Source organism: Dioscorea cayenensis, chromosome 6, assembly GCF_009730915.1.
Source record: "Dioscorea cayenensis subsp. rotundata cultivar TDr96_F1 chromosome 6, TDr96_F1_v2_PseudoChromosome.rev07_lg8_w22 25.fasta, whole genome shotgun sequence".
Taxonomy (NCBI): domain Eukaryota; kingdom Viridiplantae; phylum Streptophyta; class Magnoliopsida; order Dioscoreales; family Dioscoreaceae; genus Dioscorea; species Dioscorea cayenensis.
The window spans coordinates 6,869,965-6,889,736 of NC_052476.1; the positions used below are offsets into that span (position 1 = coordinate 6,869,965).

The following is a 19,772-nucleotide window of genomic DNA, read 5'->3' on the forward strand; positions in this document are numbered from 1 at the left end:
ACAAGAATTAAGCATAGAAGTTCAACCACAACCCTTGGATCCGACATGCTAAACTCACAACCAAGTAGAAAACAAGGGAAGAAACAAGAAGAAAGAAAAGTGCTTATCTCTTGATCCAAAGAAAGAAGAATGAGGCTTCAATCTTCCAAGAAGAAGGGGATCATCCAAGACAAACTCTCCTCATCCAAAGAAATCTCAACAGAAATGAAAGGAAATGAGAAAGAAGAGAGGTAAAGAGGGTTTAGCATTTACAAAAGACCAAAATGCCCTCAAATCATGCCTGGAATAGCCGAAGCACGGGCTTGCTTCACAAAAAAATATGGCCATGTTTCACCTCAAGTTTCACAAAAATGTGGTCGCCAAGATGGTTGTGCTAGATTGAAGAGAAAGCTTTAGTTATAAGGTGAACAACTCGTGAGAAGGAGAGAGATGATAGATAGTACATGCCATGTTTATTAATTAGGCTGTCAAAAAACCCTTTGTGTTATGATCCTTCACATAAAAATGAAAGGGATCGAATTCAAAGAAGACATTTAACAAATTAATATGTAGAAAGAAGAGATTGAGAAATTTGGGAAACATGAAGAACATTATGAAGCTAAAAAATCTTTGGACAGTGTGTAGACGAAAGATTTTTTACATTGGCAATAGGAACTATATTATCGTTACCAACATGAACTTACTCATGACCATGATGTTGGGTTGTGGACCACACATTATGTAGGGATATAAGGACCTATGTGCATAAGTTGTGTAGACGTACACAACTAATGTTTATAATTGTGTATATCTTATTATATTCAAGTTTTGAATGGACCCAAATTGTGATCTGATTCAAGTTTGAATTTGGTCCTAATTATCTGATTTTAAATGTGTGAATATACACATTAATCATATGTTGTGTAGAATTTCTTGGGGTAAAATTGTCAAATCTATGATGGGCAGATTTGTAATTAGCCTCATAAAGAATTTCTTATAAATAGGGTGTGGTCCCTGACTGAGCACGCAACGATTTGAGATTCAGAATTAGGTTTTCTGAATTAGGGTTCCCATCTCCCCTCTCTGCGTGTGATCAGTGAGAAGAACCACAAGACCCAATCACTTTCGTCATAATCAATGGATTCAAGTGCAGGTACGCTTCCGCCACTTTCTTTGTTCCTAAGCAATCTCCAAGCAAGAAGATCCAGGGTTATAAATTAGGGTTTATACCCATTAGATCCATCAAGTGGTACCAGAGCCATCTTGTTTTGGAATTGTTTGGGATTTATTTTAATTAAATCTTGAATTTATTGAATAATATGCATGCATATAGATATTTATTTATTATGCATGTTTTCAGTCCTGAATTTTTATGGTGATACAATTATCGTCATATATAGATTGGGTGTTTATATATATATATATATATATATGCACTAATCCAGAAAAACCAAGTGCTTGTTTACATGTTCATTCTAATTTGTATAAATCTACTACATCGAAAACCGTGGACAGCATAATCATATTGTTTCCGAAAAACGTGCATGATAGATTTTTTGAATTATAATATAAGTTGAAAACCGTCCATGATGAATTGAAATATTTCATTCTGTGTGTAAGATGGATTCTTTCACGAATTTCAATATTTATTTTAATATTATATATATTAATTATTTCACAGTGGAGATGAATTAATTTATATATGGCACACATGTTTATGGAGTTTTAAGACATGTTTAGAATTATTATTATTATTATAATCTTGATGATTATTATCATAATCAAAGCTCTTGAGTATAATTGATTAGTTATGTTACTTTGATTTTGATTAGGATAATATTTGGATTTTACTTTAATTATTATGAATTTAATTTTTAATTCATAATTATAAAGTTGGCTTTAATAATCATTAGGAAATAACAACTTAGAGTTGCTTTTATAGCTTTCTTGGGTATTTACTACAATTGGTAGAAACAGCATGTCACCAAAGTGACCTCGTTGTGGAAACTTTTTTGTTTGTGAATAATCATGGTATTAGTGCATGCTTATGCTCATGCAGAACAACATGTCGGCTCAAAGGAAGACCGTTGTCCCAGCGAGATTTGTTTGCACATGTGATAATAAGTTGTTTATAGTTATTAAGTGTCTATTGTGAGTATTTAGTCGGCCCAAAGGAAGACTTCATACTTGACTAGATTTTACTATAAAACTTGATTACCGCAACAAGTTGATTACTAGTGGATTGAATCTCTGTCCAAAGACTAGGTTTAATGTCACAACAATTGACTTGAAGATGGGTGGTTGTTATTTATATGCTTGATTATTATATTTTTGGTTATTTAATTGTGAGTTGATTTTTGTTAATTGCTCTATGAACAGTTGATATCATGAGTGTTGGCAATGTGTCTGCTACACTCAGTGGTGTTTCTGTGCTTAGCGGCACAAACTTTAAGACTTGGAAAAACAAGGTGACACTTGTTTTGGGATGTATGGATCTAGATCATGCATTAAGAGAACCACGTCTTGCACCTCTTACAGATCAAAGCTCTCTTGAGGATAGGAGAGTTTTTGAGATGTGGGAGAGGTCTAATCGCATTGGTTTGATGATCATAAAGAATACAATCCCGGAGACTTTTCTGGACACTAAGTTTGAGGAAAATGATGTTAGGCACTTTCTTGACACCCTTAAGGAACGCTTCGTAAGAAGTGATAAGGCGGAGATGAGTGTTGTCCTAAGGAAACTTGTCTCTATGCGGTATAAGGATGATGGGAACATACGTGAGTACGTTCTCGACATGTTTCATCTAGCTGGGAAATTGAAAGGCTTAAAAATTGAATTGCCAGAAGATGTTCTGGTGCATTTGGTTTTGATTTCCCTCCCTCCTCGATTCAGTCAGTTTGAAGTGAGCTATAACTGTCAGAAGGATAAGTGGACATTGAATGAGCTCATCTCACATTTGGTACAGGAGGAAGATAGAACGAAACAGCATAAAGTTGAGAGTGCGCATTTGGCATCTTCTAACTCAGGCCCTCAAAAGAAGAGGAAATACGATAAAGCTGCGGCACCAAAATCGTGTAAGAAGACCAAAGGCCCTGAAAAAGAGCATAAAGAGTTGAAATGCTTCTTCTGCAAGAAGGCTTCTCATGTAAAGAAAGACTGCCCTAAGTATCGCGCTTGGCGCGTAAAGAAAGGTATGTTTTTTGCTCAAGTTTGTACTGAAGTTAATTTGGTTTCAGTTCCTAGATATACTTGGTGGTTGGATTCAGCTGCTACAACTCACATAAGTGTATCAATGCAGGGTTGCCTGAACTGCCGAACTCCGAGTGATGGTGAAAGATACATCTATATGGTGACTGGAAAGGCAGAAGTCGTAGGCGTAGGGACTTTTAGATTGTTACTTCGTACTGGTTTTTATTTAGAATTGAATAACACATTCATTGTACCGTCCTTCAGACGGAATTTAGTTTCTATATCAGTTTTAGACAAAGAAGGTTATTTTTGTTCATTTGGTAATAAAAGATGCGTTCTTTATTTTAATTCGATGTTGGTTGGAACCAGTACATTAAGTGAAAGTGATAATCTTTATTTGCTTGATATGGTTAATACAAACAATGAATCCCTATAATCTGAAAACTAAAAGGAATAAAAGCGTAGATTACAAAATGAAAATTCTACTCATTATGGCACAAGCGTTTGGGTCATATCTCTGAAAAGAGAATTGATAGGCTTGTAAGAGATGGAATTATTGATGTAATTGACAAAACCAACAATAGTGTGTGCATTAAATGCATTAAAGGAAAGACTACAAACAAAAGGAAAGTGGGGGCCAAGAGAAGTAAAGAAGTTTTAGAACTTATACATACCGATATTTGTGGACCTTTCCCTATGACATCTTGGAACGGTCAACGGTATTTCATTACGTTCATTGATGACTACTCTCGTTATGGTTATCTCTACTTGTTACATGAGAAATCGAGAGGCCTTGGACTTTTTAAGTCATTTTAAGGCGAGTTGAAAATCAATTAGGCAAGAATATAAAAGGCCGTCGGATCCGATCGTGGTGGTGAATACTACGATAGAGTAGCGATGGATCGAAAGCGAGACAACGTTCGGGCCCTTTTGCTCAATACCTAGAGGAGTGTGGAATCGTTCCTCAATACACCATGCCAGGTTGTCCTAGCATGAATGGTGTGGCAGAGAGGCGAAACAGAACCCTTAAAGATATGGTAAGATGTATGATTACTCATACAACATTACCTAACTCTCTCTGGGGTGAAGCATTAAAGACCCGTGAGTCTATCTCCTAAATAGAGTTCCAACTAAGGCTACTAAGAAGACCCCTTATGAATTATGGACTGGCAAGAAGCCTATCCTAAGGCATTTAAAAGTTTGGGGTTGTCCAGCTGAGGCAAGGCCTTATAGGCCTAATGAAAGAAAACTGGATGCAAGGACAATAAGTAGCTATTTTGTAGGGTACTCTGAAAAATCAAGAGGCTTTAAGTTTTATAATCCTACATCAAGAACCTTTTTCGAAACGGGAAATGCCCGGTTTTTTAAGGATGTTGAGGTTGGGGAAGAGAATCGAAGTGATGATTTTGTCTTTGAGGAGGATTTGGATACATCTTTCTCTGTTGTTGCTAAGGATCACAGTCAGGTTTCGTTTCCTGTTGTCATTCAAACGCAACATTCGGTACATGACAGAGATGATATTATTTCTACCCATCAAGAAGAGGGTACTCAACCAATTATTGGTGAGGAACAAGACATTCAACCTCAAATTCAAGAAGAACCAGTGCCTCTAAGGAGGTCCACGAGAGTAAGAAGAAATCCAATTTCGGATGACTATTTGGTATTTCTCCATGAACATGAAGGATATATTGACTCAATGGAAAACGATCCAGTTACCTTTAGTGAGGCAATTAATGGCTCAAACTCTCATAAATGGATCGAAGCTATGGGTGAGGAAATCCAATCCATGAAGGACAATGACGTTTGGGACCTTATCCCATTGCCGGAAGGTGTGAAACCTATTGGATGTAAATGGGTCTTTAAGACCAAAAGGAATTCACAAGGCAATGTTGAAAGGTATAAGGCGCGTCTAGTTGCGAAAGGATTTACTCAGAGGGAGGGCATCGATTACAAAGAGACTTTTTCTCTGCTTTACGTCAAAAAGACTCTTTTAGGACCATTATGGCACTTGTGGCATATTTGGATCTTGAGCTACATCAGATGGATGTAAAGACGGCTTTTCTTAATGGAGACATTGAGGAGACCATTTATATGATGCAGCCGGAGGGATTAGTCACTGGGGAGACCAATCAAATGGTTTGCAAACTTAAGAAATCTATCTATGGGCTTAAACAGGCTTCCCGACAATGGTATCAAAAGTTCCATCATATTGTTCTCTCATTTGGCTTTGAGGTGAACACTGTTGAGGATTGTGTGTATCACAAGTTCAGTGGGAGTAAGTACATATTTTTGATTCTATATGTTGATGATATTCTGCTTGCCAGCAGTGACAAAGGGATCCTTTGGGAAACTAAGAAATTTCTCTCTGAAAGTTTTGAGATGAAAGATCTTGGTGAAGCATCCTTTGTATTAGGAATCCAGATTCATCGTGATCGTTCACAAGGCTCTTTGAGTTTATCTCGGGAAGAACTATATTGAGAAAAATACTGCAAAGGTTTGGCATGCGAGTGTAAGCCTCACTGACACCCCGTGTCGAAGGGAGATAAATTTAGTTTAAGACAGTGTCCTAAGGAAGGAATTGAATCTGAATACATCGGAACATTCCCCATGCATCTACGATGGGAAGTCTTATGTATGTACAGTGCGTACTGTCCCGACTCGCATTTATAGTAGGAATACTTGGAAGATATCAATGTAATCCAGGTAGAGAACATTAGGTTGCAGCCAAAAGGGTCTTTAGATATCTTGTAAGACAAAGGATTACGCACTCACATACAAGAGGTTGGATAGGCTTGAGATCATTGGGTATTCCGACTCCGACTTTGCTGGATGCTTGGATAGTCGTAAGTCGACATCTGGTTACATCTTCACTATGAGTTGGTGGTGTCAGCTTTTCATGGAGAAGTGCCAAGCAATCCTTGGTTGCTTCATCAACCATGGAGGCAGAATTCATCGCATGTTATGAGGCATCTAGTCATGCTATTTGGCTGCGCAATTTCGTTAAAGGATTACGAGTTGTCGAAAGCATAAAGTGACCTTTGACGTTGTATTGTGATAATAGAGCAGCAGTTTTGTTCTCAAACGACGAACGAAGTTCTTCCGGGTCTAAGCATATAGACATTAAGTTCTTAGCTGTTAAAGAAAGGGTTCAGAGTGGCTTTGTTAGTATTGAGCTTATAGGGACAAATTCCATGGTTGCGGATCCGCTTACAAAAGCATTGGCGCCTACAATTTTTCATGAACATATTGCTAGCATGGGCGTCGTTAGTATGAATGCTTCTGATTAGTTGGAGTTTATTTTTCATAGCTTGATATTTATGTTGATGTCATGACACTTTTTTAATTAATTTTTAATAAAGTTTATCATTTATTTTTGCTCTGAACTATGATCTCATAAAGACTTTAAAGTTGGACCAGTTGGAAATAGACAAGCGTAGATCACATTAGCTTGTAATTTCTATGCTACACATCCACACTTTATCTATGTCGTTAGTTAAGTCGGTATGTGTGAGCATGGTGGGTTTAGTTGCATTGATCGTGACGAGCGCCCCTATGTTCCATGTATAGATGAGGTCGATGGGACGAGATTGATTTGGATAATTTTTCAGTTGTAATTACATTTGGTTGTTGATAGTAATTTATACATAATTTTGAATTCCCGAAGGTGCATGATTGTATGGTCCAAGTGGGAGATTGTTGGGTTGTGGACCACACATTATGTAGGGATATAAGGACCTATGTGCATAAGTTGTGTAGACGTACACAACTAATGTTTATAATTGTGTATATATTATTATATTCAAGTTTTGAATGGACCCAAATTGTGATCCGATTCAAGTTTGAATTTGGTCCCTAATTATCTAATTTTAAATGTGTGGATATACATATTAATCATATGTTATGTAGAATTCCTGGGGGTAAAATTGTCAAATCTATGATGGGCAGATTTGTAATTAGCCCTCATAAAGAATTTCTTATAAATAGGGTGTGGTCACCCGACGAGCACGCAACGATTTGAGATTGATTAGGGTTTTCGAATTAGGGGTTCCCATCTCCCTCTCGCGTGTGATCGGGTGAGAAGAACCACAAGACCCAATCACTTTCATCATAATCAATGGATTCAGAGTGCGATGCGCTTTCGTCACTTTCTTTGTTCCTAAGCAATCTCCAAGCAAGAAGATCCAGGGTTATAAATTAGGGTTTATACCCATTAGATCCATCACATGATAATTCTTTATCGACGATACGGCTTAAATGTCAGGAGTGACATGGTCAATGGCATCAATGTTAGGGAACCAACTGTGGGCTGAGGCAAGAGCATCATTGAGCAACATAGGAAACATTTGGACTGTAATTTGACTGACAGATGATAGCAATCATTGGCTAAATAATTGTGAAGACTACAAATTTGACACGGTTGCTGAAATCGGGATTAAAGATTCTAGCGATTATTTTCACCAAAAGGTTGACATCTATGACCTCTGGGACGGTGGCCACAACCATGGTTAAAACTTATTTTGCCCCCACAATTTGAATTACTGTTATGGTTGAACTAATTTATGGTCTATTAAGCAATATTGACAACAAGTGCTATAGCAGAAGATGAGATATAACCGACTTCTTGATTAAGCAAGGATGAGTGGATTTTAGAGAAGAATGGAGGCTCATCAAAAGGGTGCAAGAGCTGCTACCATTCCACAGAAATTCAAGGCTCGGTCCTTTGAAGATGTAGATATTGAACTTTGTTGGTTGGATTGGTTGTCCCAATTGCTACAAATTCATCAGACATTATTTTTCATCTTTGAAGATAATCAGTAAGAATCATATCACCTTGAGGTTTTCGTAAATCCATATGTAGCTTCAGAATATGTGTTAATGCCAAGGTGACCTTCACATTTTTAAAACTGGAGCAACCTACAACAAGAGAAATGATATCTTTAAAAAGTAAGCCAAGGAGGAGACTGATGAGAAGTTTGTCTTGGTGACACTGATGTATATAGGATTTAGCTGGTCACCAATTGTTTTGGGAGGACATGGTTTAGTAATAGTGATAAATCCTTTCAAGTTAAGATGATGCTGAGGATGAGAAAATGGTAGAAGCAAGAATGGGATTGGCTAGATTAATAGGAATAGAGAAGAAGGGGCTATTGGATGTAGAAGAAGAATTTTCTATCACCATCTCTTTTTTTCTTTTTTGTCTAGGTTTGGTATCAAGTAAAGACAAGATATATAAGAATTATTTTTTCAACTCATTTTATTAATGAATAGCCGTTGTTTATATAGCAATGGAATTACATAACTACTTGCAATAATATCTCAACACATCTAAGTTATATTTGCCTAATATTGCTTACAGTATTTCATTGAGGCTTCCTTATTGTGCTAAATAATGCCTTTTGATAATTTTGAACAAATATAATACCCTAACAATATATATATATATAAGTAAAGTTTTTGTGAGAGGACTTTGGAAACCTTGGTTTTCGTTAAACATCCATTTGAAGCAATACAAATTTGGTTAGTTTTTAAAGTGCACGGTATATGGTTGTGGAAAAAGTTTGCAAGATATTTTTCTTTTGGATGGAAATTTTCTTTATCCTTTGCCTTTAGCCCCCCTTTCCCGCCCCAACGAGTTTTAGTTTCACCAATGTTAAGGTACATATTATGCTAAGTAGCTTGTCCATATAGCTGGTTTTGCTTGCATAATTTTTGTTTAGGTAAATCAATTTTATTAGGTTGCTTAGGCACACCTACCAACAAGTCTTTATTTTATAGACTTGATTGCAAATCAAAAATATTAATTTAATTTTTCAAACAATTTATGAAATAATAATATTGTAATAGCAGATTATACTATATGAGTAACCACTTTTATTCTATATTCTATATTAATTTCAAAGGTGTATAAAATAATTATATGTTTATGATAATATAACATTCACAGAAGAAGTGTAAGAAACAAAAAATACTATGCCAATCATTAAGTGAGAGCCATGAAAATGATAGGTGGGGCAGGTATATCATTAATTTTATACATCAAATTTATTTAGATGACTCTACTAATAAGGTGTTTAAAGTGTAAAATTTAAATTAGAAGGACTGAAAAAGAACTAGGAATTCATAAGTACATTCAAATTATATTATCAATTAGTCAAATGTATACGATATATGATTCCCTTCAGGATTCATTGGACAAGAATCACATTATGTTTGAAGAAACATAGATGCCTACTTGATCTCACAAAGAAAACATCTCAAACCCCTATATATTTGGAAATCCTGTGTATGTGATGTATACTACCAAAGAAACTACAAAGCTAGATCTAACATTCAAGAAATGTATATTATTGCGATATGCTGACTAGAAAAGGGGTACTACCTATGGGATCCCACTACCCATAAGGTTGTTATCAATAGGGAACATTATCTTTATGGATAACAAAGAACAAGAGCAAGCAAAAAGTGATAACACTTCAAAAGAAAACATAGAGACTATAACAATATAGGTAGAAAGGAAAAATAAAGCTATTCTAAAGCATGAGGTATAAGAGCTAGCTGAATCTAAAGTCCTAAAAATTTGGAGGTCAACACATACAACAAAGACACCAAGTTAGTCTTCAAACTATATTATGGAGAGCAATGTTGCATATTATTTTCTAATTGAGGATGGAGAGCTAGCAACTCTTCCATAAGAGATGATTAGCTCTAATTTATCTTAGTGAATGGTAGCAATATAGGAAAGAAAGTAAAGCCCTTCATAAAAATAATACACAGGAGTTTAGTGTCACTACCACTAGGAAGGAAGCCCATTAGCAATAAATAGATCTATAAGAACAAGTGCAATGATAATGATCAAGTAGATCGATATCGTGCTAGATTGGTGGTGAAAGGATATACTAAAAAAGGAGGGATCAATTTTAATGAAATATTTTCACCTGTAGTTTGACTCACTATAGTTCGAGTAGTCTTGGTGATGTGTGCTATATTTAACTTTCATCTTGAACAGTTATATGTACAAATTGCATTTCTTCATAGAGATCTTAAAAAGATATATATATATGCTCCAATCATATTGCTTTGAATAAAAGAAAGAAAAGAAAAGGAGAACTTGATTTTCAGGTCAAACAAATCTCTATACAATTTAAAATAGGGGATTGAGGTGTTTGTATAAGAGATTTGATTCTTTCATCATGAGCCTTGGATATAACAAACTTAATTCTAACTCTTGTATATATTTCAAGGGGCTTAGAGAAGATGATTTTGTCTTCTTGCTATTGTATATATGTGGATGACATGTTGGTAACATGCCCCAATAAAGTTCAAATCAAGGAGTTGAAGGCATTGTTGGTTTGGAAATTTGATATGAAGGACTTAAGACAAGCAAACAAGATTTTAAGGATGTAAATTCATTGAGAAATTAAGAAATAATTTGAAGATCTAGCTTTCTCAGTAGAATTATCTAAAGAAGATCTTGCAACGCTTCCAATTAAGACTATAAGCCAATTACTATCCCACTTTCTATTAATTTAAAGTTTGCCCTCAAATACGTGTCCTAGCCATGAAGAAGAGAGGAATAAGATGTCCCAAGTACTGAATACATCAAGAGTGGAGAACCTAATGTTCACCATGATCTGTATAAGACCAAATAATGCACGTGTACGTAGTAGGAGTGGCAAGTCAATACATGGCGAATGCTTGTCTAGAGCATTAGAATAATATTAAGAGGATCCTCAGATATGTTAAGGGGCCTTAGATGTTGCTTTATGTTATGGAGGCTTAAACTTTATTGTTAGTGGATATGTTGATGTTGATTATGTAGGTGATCTTGATAAAAGTAAATTCACCATAGGTATATGTGTTCAATTGTTGGAGGAGCTTTAGGCTATGCTTCAAAACTATAGTCAGTTGTGGCTACATTAGCAATAAAAGTAGGATATCTAGTACATACACAAGCCAACAAAGAAGCAATCCATGGTTAGATGATGTTGGAGGAACTCATACACAAAAAATAAAATGTTGCTACATAGTGTGACTTCTAGAGTGTTATGCATATTGCAAAAAATCCAACATTTTATTCAATGACAACATATTAGAGCTCTGATGAGAAAGTGGAAAATAGAACCCTGGATATGAAGAAATTTAACAAAAAACAACCTAGTAGACTTATGACAAAAACAATCAACATTGACAGGTTTATGTGATGTTCATCATCCCGCAGTCTAATAGAGATGTAAGCAACATCAAGTAATAAGGTAAAAAACATGATCTAAAGATATAATTTATTTTTAATCAATTCTTTAAGTGAGAGAATTGTTTTGCTTGGTTTCAACTCATCTACCCTGCAACTGCACCTACTATGATAAAGCAAAATGTGAGAAATGTGGGTGGAAGATTAGGTGAGATTTAATATTTATTAGGGATTAACCAAGGCTTAATTGTCTCCCTCTCTTGCCAATATATAGGCAAGGCAAGAGATGGAACTCATTAATACAACAAGTGAGAGTGAAAGAAAAGAAAGTGTATGTGTGTGTGAGAGAGAGAGAAAGAGAAAGAAAGAGAGAGAGTCTCCACCATATAAAAATAAAGAATTTTGTTTCTCATAGTATAAAAAAGCAGATATTTTCTCCTTATAATAGAGAAATTGTAATTCCTAAAAGTTTTTCCACTTAGCGAAAATTTTCTATCTTTGATATTAGTTTTTACCCTAATTTATTTAAGGGAGTTTCACTTTAAAATGTATGCATTTTTTTTATCTTTATTATATTTTAAAATCTTTTTAGCTGTAACCATGCTTTACCTGGTAGCTAGTTTCTTAATATACTTAACTCTATACTTTTGATTTTTTTTTTTATTTAATGCTTGCTATATCAAGTTGTATTCCCTTCATGTTATCAGATCACTTGATTATTTTAACTTTTTTTAAGGCCTTTGACTTTTATTAATTTAAACCTTTGAATTTTAACTCTTTCCTATTTGAGCTTTAACTTATACGATCATTCATTAGATTGCCTTATATAAATGAAGAAGACCATTTTACTTCTTTGAGGTATCACTACAAGAAATATCCTAAATCGGTACTAATAAGTGCCTGTGTATTAAGAATACGAAGTATTCTTTTTCTTACGATGAGCATTACTTTTATCAGATTTTAGCGTTAATACATGTGCTTTTGTGTACTTTCGTCCATGAAGGGTTGTGAAGCCAAATATGAAAGAAAGAAGCCAAAGTGGATTGCGATTGTACTTTGTTGATGAAGTCATGGAGTGAACAAATGTGAAGACATAAGTTGTGATTGAAGATACGTGAATATGTGTCAACCTCCATGCGCTCAAGCAATTACAATGGTTTGGAGGGGCACAAAGGCAGTCACATTTACGTATCCCGACTTGTGCAATGATAGCAAGATCTTCACCAATAAGGCCTTTTATTGAAGAAGCACCGCGATCTACGGCATAGACGTGTGCTCGTTTATGTTGCCTCTATGAAAAGTGGGGATTCGGGAGTATTTTGGCGGAGTACTATAGCAGGTTGTTGTAGCAATTTACTATAGTAGTTACTGTTCACAGCCCGTAGAAAATCAGATTTCCAGAAATCCACACTGGCGTGTGGAAATTCCAAACACTCGTGTGGATGCTCGATTCCGGCCCTTTATAAAGCCGTGACTTGTACTGATTTGGGGATCAATCTTTCATCCTTTCTTCTATCTTTTCTCCAACTTATGGGACGCCGACGGCTAGGATTTAGAGAGGCTTTGGTAAGTCTTTTGGAGTGGTTCTACGACTTCAACACTGCGTTTCTCTTGAAAGATAGTTATTGGGGGAGCTTTCATCGGCACCGATCTAGCGAGGTGTGCCCTAGACTTAACAATGGGACCTTCGGAGGGGGTTTTCCTATGGATTACATGTTTTTACTTTCAATTTCATTATTGATTGTATCTTGCTCCATCGAGAGCTAAACCCTCCTAGTGGGTACTTGGATTTGTGAACCCTAGGATGTATTTGTTTCATTAACCTTTTATTATGTTTTCCTTAATTGATGTCTTTAATTGAGTTCCAATCTTGAATGCTTGTTGAATGATTTCTCCCTTAGATTGACACTAGGATTGAGAGTTCATCTTGGTAATCTTTGTGAGTGAGTGACACACCATGAGGGTTAGACAAAGCAAGATTAGAGATGGTCGAGAGGGTGAGTCGAGAAGTAGCAGAGCGTCCCCTTTCCCCTATGGTGTGATTTATCCTACCTCCACGTTCTAAGAGTTCTTTGCGGTCATAATAGAGTGAAGGGTTAAGGGATGAACTCCGCTGGGGCTTAGTTGCATGAGCAACAGAGTGAAACGTTGAAGTGACTTTAACACTTGGGGCTTAATTGTGACTAGGGGTCTTTCACCTGGACCAAAGGGTTATATCTACATATAGGAATAGGATTTATCACTTGGAATCCCTAGAGCTTCTTGCAACTTTACACAGTGTGAGGTGTTAAGACTGGTTGATTTCTCCGGCAGGGCATAGTGTAGAGTTTAGTCATAGTTGACCTTAGGTTTGGGACAGTGTATTTAAGGATGTCCACAACTCATTAAGCATTAGTTAGGAAACATAATAGTTGGTTTTGTTCTTGAAGCAATAATCCTAGGAGGAACAATATCCGAGTACCCCACTTTTATCGATTGCCTTTCCTCTCATTTTATTGTACTCTCTTTCTTAATTTCTTTTGTTTGTTTGCATCGATCTTTATCCACACCATCATTATTTCATCTCCACTTAGTTAAGTAGAAATCTTGGTGTTTCTATTCCTTATTCCATGTGGATACGATACCCCACTCACCTGGGATTTATTACTTCGACAAACCTATGCACTTGCGGGTCACACGCAAGGGGCGTTGTCAGGCACCGAAAAATTACCAAGGGAAAAAAATTCGTAACAAATTTGTTATAATAACCAGCTTATACTATAGCTAAAACCAGTTCATTACTGTAGCTTTTCAGCCTGGTACTATAGCAGCCTGGTAGTGTAGGAACCCGAGTTTTCATTACTTTCTCCATCTTCTTCTTCTTCTTCTTCTACTTCTTTTTCTTCTTCTTCTTCATTTCTCTCATTCGGCCGAACCAACCCTTTTCCTTAAAATTTTTCCAGCGACCTTTTTTCGGTGAATCAAGATAGAAATTTCTTCCTCCCTTACTTGTGAGTATCCTAAGAGCTTTATCTAAGTTTTTATTTTTGTATATTACTTGTATTTAATCATTTTTTAATTCTTTGTAAATTCTAGATTTAGAGCATGGATGTGGTTGATTATTTGCTCAAATTGAAGCCCTTGTTCTTGTTATTCAATTTTGTGAATGTTTGTAAAAACATTTCATAGTTAGATGATGTAAATCTGGAGAAAATCTTTGTATTAGGTTCGATTTACTGCAAGAGTTCTTTTGTTACTGTAGTAGTAATGTAGTACCGATAAACTTTAGTTGTTTCTTTAGCTTTCTTTGGTCTGGAGTGAAGCTCAAACCCTTAGAAATTCATTTGTAACCTTTAGACCTAGTTTTGAGCCAACCCTAGGATCGATTTAGGGTTGTTTGTTAGAGAAATTTAGGATTTGATTTATTTTATGCTAATTCTTGTTGGTGTTTTGTTGTGATTTGGCAAGGAGGTGAAGCTTTAGCTCGAGGCAAGGAACCTGCAGAGGATTAGCATTCAGGGAAGTGAAATCATCTAAGTTGTGAGTGGGATTAATTAAGAATAAATCTATTAGAAGAATACCTATATATATATTATATTGCTTGAGTAAAGTTTTATCAGCTTTATACTTGAAATCGAGGTTTATTAGATTTGAAATGAGTTATTTATTTTATGCTTTATGTTTGCAAGTATTGTTGTTAAAAAGGAAGGATTTTTATGATGATGCATGTTTTTATAATGTTGTGAATTATTAACTTTGCAAAGCTTTGGGTATGCTTGTGGTTTCTTCATTTCCTTTTGTATGGAAATGAAGACTATTCTATTGTGATTATTGTTCTAGCTATGGACCCTTCATTGTGAGATGTAAGTTTGTATTATTTGGTTGGTGACATCCTACTACAGTAGGCAGTTTCTATGGCCATCTTGTTGAGGTGATGTGGAAGACTGGTAAACTTATTGGTCCAGTTCAGGTGAGAGTGTAGAGCTCTGACTGGATGTTCATCTAGAAGTCATCGTGAGGCTCCACATGGTGGACGGATGTTCAACGTTAAGAACATGAGTACCTTGATGGCTCTGAATCTAGCCGCAGGCATGACAAATGTTTAGAAAAGTTTCTAGACCATGTTGCATTTCTTTTGTAGTGTCATATTAAATATGTGGTGAGGGGGCGATGCCCAACTGTCACTCTTAGGAGATTAGTCTCCCACAAATTTTATTTGGCGGTGAGTATTGTAGTTTTATAGATTTTGAGACTCATATTATATAGTTTGCTATATATATAGATATATATGTGGAACTGTTTTGATCTATTTGCATTATTATAAAAGCCTAGTTTGATGTACAACTTTTTTTATAATTTGGACCCCGGGTTTAGTATTTCATGGATTCGATGTTGTAAAGCCCTTGTTGGGGTGAAAGGCTTTCTTAACATTATCTTTATCACAAAGCTTACTTCTAAGGTGCAAAATCTAAACTTGGGAAAAAGTACAGAAGAAAAACCAATTATCAAAGCACCACCAAGAAATCTTTTTGTTTGGGAAGATCCTAATAGAGGTACTTTCTCTCCATTAGGAATGAATAATAGAAGTAACATACAGTTGAAGAATAAATCACCCACCATCTCTTTGATTGGAAACTGTTCCCAATCTATTTTGGCAAGTAATATTGGAGGTGCATAATTGTTTTGTAATGGAAGACCAGTATATTGTACTACCTCCAGTCCGGGTGTTGAATTTTGATTAAGATCTCCAATTATCTCCTGAAGAACTGATAGGTCAAAATAAAAGTCTTATTTTACTTTATTTGAAATTATCAGTTGTACTTCAGTAGGTAAATTGTTGAGCATTGTTGCCTGAAAGATAGCTTCATATTCATTAATACTAAAAATTTGTAGAAGTTTTCTTCTGACCTTTCCTGAGGAATATTACTTCCTTTGGATAAATGTGAGAGTAGTGGAATTTTCCTTCCTTCAGACTCGGTGTATTGTCTAAATGCATTTCAATAGCATGTTGTGTATAGAATCCTCGCCATCCTTGTGGAGTGTTTCTCTTACCAATTGCTTTTTGTAAGTATCCCCAAGTATGGTAGATTCCAACCTTTTTTCCTTCGAAGATAACAAAGAAATCATAGTCTTTCTTTGTTTCTTTTACAAAATAAGAACTTAGTGCATTTAATGCACTTATCTTAGATGTTGGAGTAGAAGATCTCCATAATGAATTAATAATTATTTTCTGTTGGGTATCAAGTTCTAACCCATGAGGAATTCTAAAATTTTCTATTGCATCTTCCTTGAACTGTGGTAATTCTTTACCTTTAATGTTTTTTTCAGCCATCTTTTACCTGTAAGGACTTGTAGCATTTATTCTTGATAACCTGTCAGCTCATAGGTTATCTTTTCCTTTTATATCCTCTATCTCTACTTTGAGCCCTATTCTCGTTAGTTGATTACAAAAATTCACCCATCTGTAATTGATAATTTTTTATTATTTAGTTTATTATAAAAATTTACTATAGCTATACAATCAGTTCTAAGTGTAAATTCTTTTCCTATCATATAGAAATATTTTAAACTTTTCAAAATAATATATACATGCCATTATTTCGGCGTCTATTGCAATAATTGTAGTCTTATAAGTTCCATTGCAATAACGGGCAATTTTTTTAGTTGAGGGAGATTTTGTTTTAGAAGGTTTCCATTTTAGGATACCTCCCCATCCTTCTAAATATCCATCTGTTTCAATGATTATATAATTGTGTGGTTTTTGGTAAAACTAAAGGAGGTAATTTGGATATTACCTCTTTAATTTTCTTTACCATTTTCCAGTCTTATGGATTAAATCTTCTTTCTCCTTTTATAGAGCATTTATTGTAAAAGACTCTCGCGTATTTACTTTAGTTTGGAATATAATTCCTTGCATAGTTTAGAATGCCTAAAAATCTTTGTAGACCTTTTAGGTCTTCTAGCTATTGGCTAGGATACTCCAGAATACTTTTGACGATATGTGATTGGAGTTGGACGGTTCCGTCTCCTATTTCTAATCTAAGGAAATCAATTCTAGAAACTCCAATTTTCATTTTTGTTTTTGATAGAATTAATACTTCGGATTTACATAGTTCAAAGAATTTCAGTAGATGTTGGACATGCTGATTTATTTCTTCAGAAAATATCAAAAATGTCATCTATGTAGACACAGATGAAATCAGAATATTTTCCAAAAATATTGTCCATTTTCCTTTGGAATATTGAAAGAGCATTTTTTAGTCCAAAAGGCATGACTAGCCATTCAAAATGTCCTTGTGGATAGATAAAAGCTGTCCATTCAATACTGGTGGGATCCATCATGATCTGATGAAACCTTGATTTTAAATCAAATTTGCTATAGACTTTTTTGTCTTATATTTTTAGCAATAAATAGTCAATACCTAGAAGAGTGTACTGGTCTTTATAGATATTGTCATTTATTCTCTTGTAGTTGTATACCATTCTACTCTTGCCTTTGACTTGTTTAGAATGCTTATTTACTATAAATGTTGTTGTTCGATGTCGACTATTGGATGATCTTATGACTCCTAAGGTGATTAATTCTATAATATGCTTTTTATACTCTTCTGCCATTTTTGGAGAAGGTATAATGGGTTTATCTTGGATAGATATATCAAGATTTATAATGTCCAACGTGCAAAGAATTTTATTTTTCTGCCAATGGTGTAGAGGATTATTTCCAATAATTTGGTTTTCTTTTAATTTGTGAAGTACAGGAATATTTGTTGTTCAAAGTCTGTAAGGCTACCAATATTGTAAAACAAATAATCTTGTACCTATAACTCTGTGATGAGGCTAATTGTCGTCTCTTCTTCCATCACCAAAGATTTGTTGACTATTGGTAAGGCTTGAAGTATATCAATTTTCCTATAGAAAGTTACAGCTCCTCCTTCTATCTTGACTCCTCCTTTGAAAGAGTGTATAAAATTCATTCCAAATACAAGTTGTAATTCTCCTAAGATTACTGGAGTCACATAAGTAAGTGGTAGAGGATATTTTTCTTTGTTCAGGATAATACTTCTGTCTTTAATCGTAATCTAGTTTCTTCAGTATTATTTAAGCCATGTAGAGTTACAGGTTGTGGAAGCTGTTCATAGAAATAGGAGGGTAATGCAGAATATTTGACACAAAAGCGAGATGCTCCTGTATCTAATATTGCCTTAAGTGGATAATATTTTTCATTTATCTCTAGAATTTCTATGAAATTTCAGGAGATTATTCTAGACTGCTGCTAGGGATTTTATATGACCTTCGATTTCTTCTTCTTCTATTGAGGCCATATGTATTGTTTCACTACTTTTCTCCTAGCTGTAAATCAGAAAATTGTGTGGCTATCAGTCTTGCCTCTATGTTTCCTTTTTCTTTTGTAAAGAAATCTATTTTCTATTCAAGCTCTATTATATGTCTGTGCTTGTTCTAATATAAGCTTTCTGTGATCCATCTTAGTGAGAGGTAATAATTTAGGACCTAGGGGGATTTCTATCTGAAGTTTGAGTTCTGCATAATATAAACATAATAAAATTTTGCAATTCAGACAGAGTATCCTTGCCCTTTTTGGAGGTTTTATCCTACAAAAATAATAGATGTTGCTGATATAGTCAACTTTTGGATAGTGATTCCAGTTATGTATACATTGCCGTTGTTCTTTTGTGAGCTTTTTATTAGCCCTTTCTAGGTTCTAATCTATGAATCTGGCTTGAATCATTAGAAACGGTTCATGTAGGAAATAATAATCTTTCCTTTTGGTCTTCCTTATTATCTGAAAAAGAGCAAATATCTGAAATCATTGGGATCTTCTCCGTCATTTAAGCTTACAATATCCCATTGTGGACCTAGGTCCAATTCTTCATATATCATCATTCTCTGTTTGAGATTTTTGTTTTGATATTCCTTTGAAAAATTTCCTATTTCTCCATAGATATAAACATCTTCATTTGTTGGTTTTACCAGTTTTATTGTCTATTCTGAATTTTCTAACCTGGTTGGCCCTACCATTTTGTCCTTTATATCTAGAGGATCTTCTCAATGCTTTTCTTGGCTTGGAGGCTTTTTAAATATTGCCCTAGAACTATAATGTTCCTACAAAAGGAAAAGTCCTTGGCTTGGCGATGTAACTCATTAGTTTTACAAAGATCTTGTAAAACTTTGTATGTGAAATCAATTCTTGGAGCTACTCCTACAGCCATATTGGGAAATTTTTTATCCCATAATTCTTGTAATTTTGTGTTGAAAAGGAGGTGAGTAATTTTTCGAAGTGTTTTGCACTAATTTTTGGGCTTAAGAATACTGATCCGGTTTTGGAAGCAAGTGCTAGAAATGTGATAGAATACACCTCTATGTCTTTCATGTTACTTATTTGTTACTATTCTAAGTCTAGAAAGGGCTTGATTTTGC

The 19,772-nt window shown here is 35.0% G+C and overlaps 1 protein-coding gene across 1 annotated transcript; it reads left to right on the forward strand.

Moving 5' to 3' along the window:
* The first annotated feature begins 2,712 nt into the window (after positions 1-2,712).
* On the forward strand, positions 2,713-3,465 carry LOC120262825. The gene is made up of 2 exons (XM_039270721.1): positions 2,713-3,171; positions 3,279-3,465. Exons 1-2 carry the CDS (start codon positions 2,730-2,732, stop codon positions 3,305-3,307), a joined length of 471 nt encoding a protein of 156 aa, XP_039126655.1. The 5' UTR covers positions 2,713-2,729; the 3' UTR covers positions 3,308-3,465.
* The last annotated feature ends 16,307 nt before the right edge of the window (positions 3,466-19,772 follow it).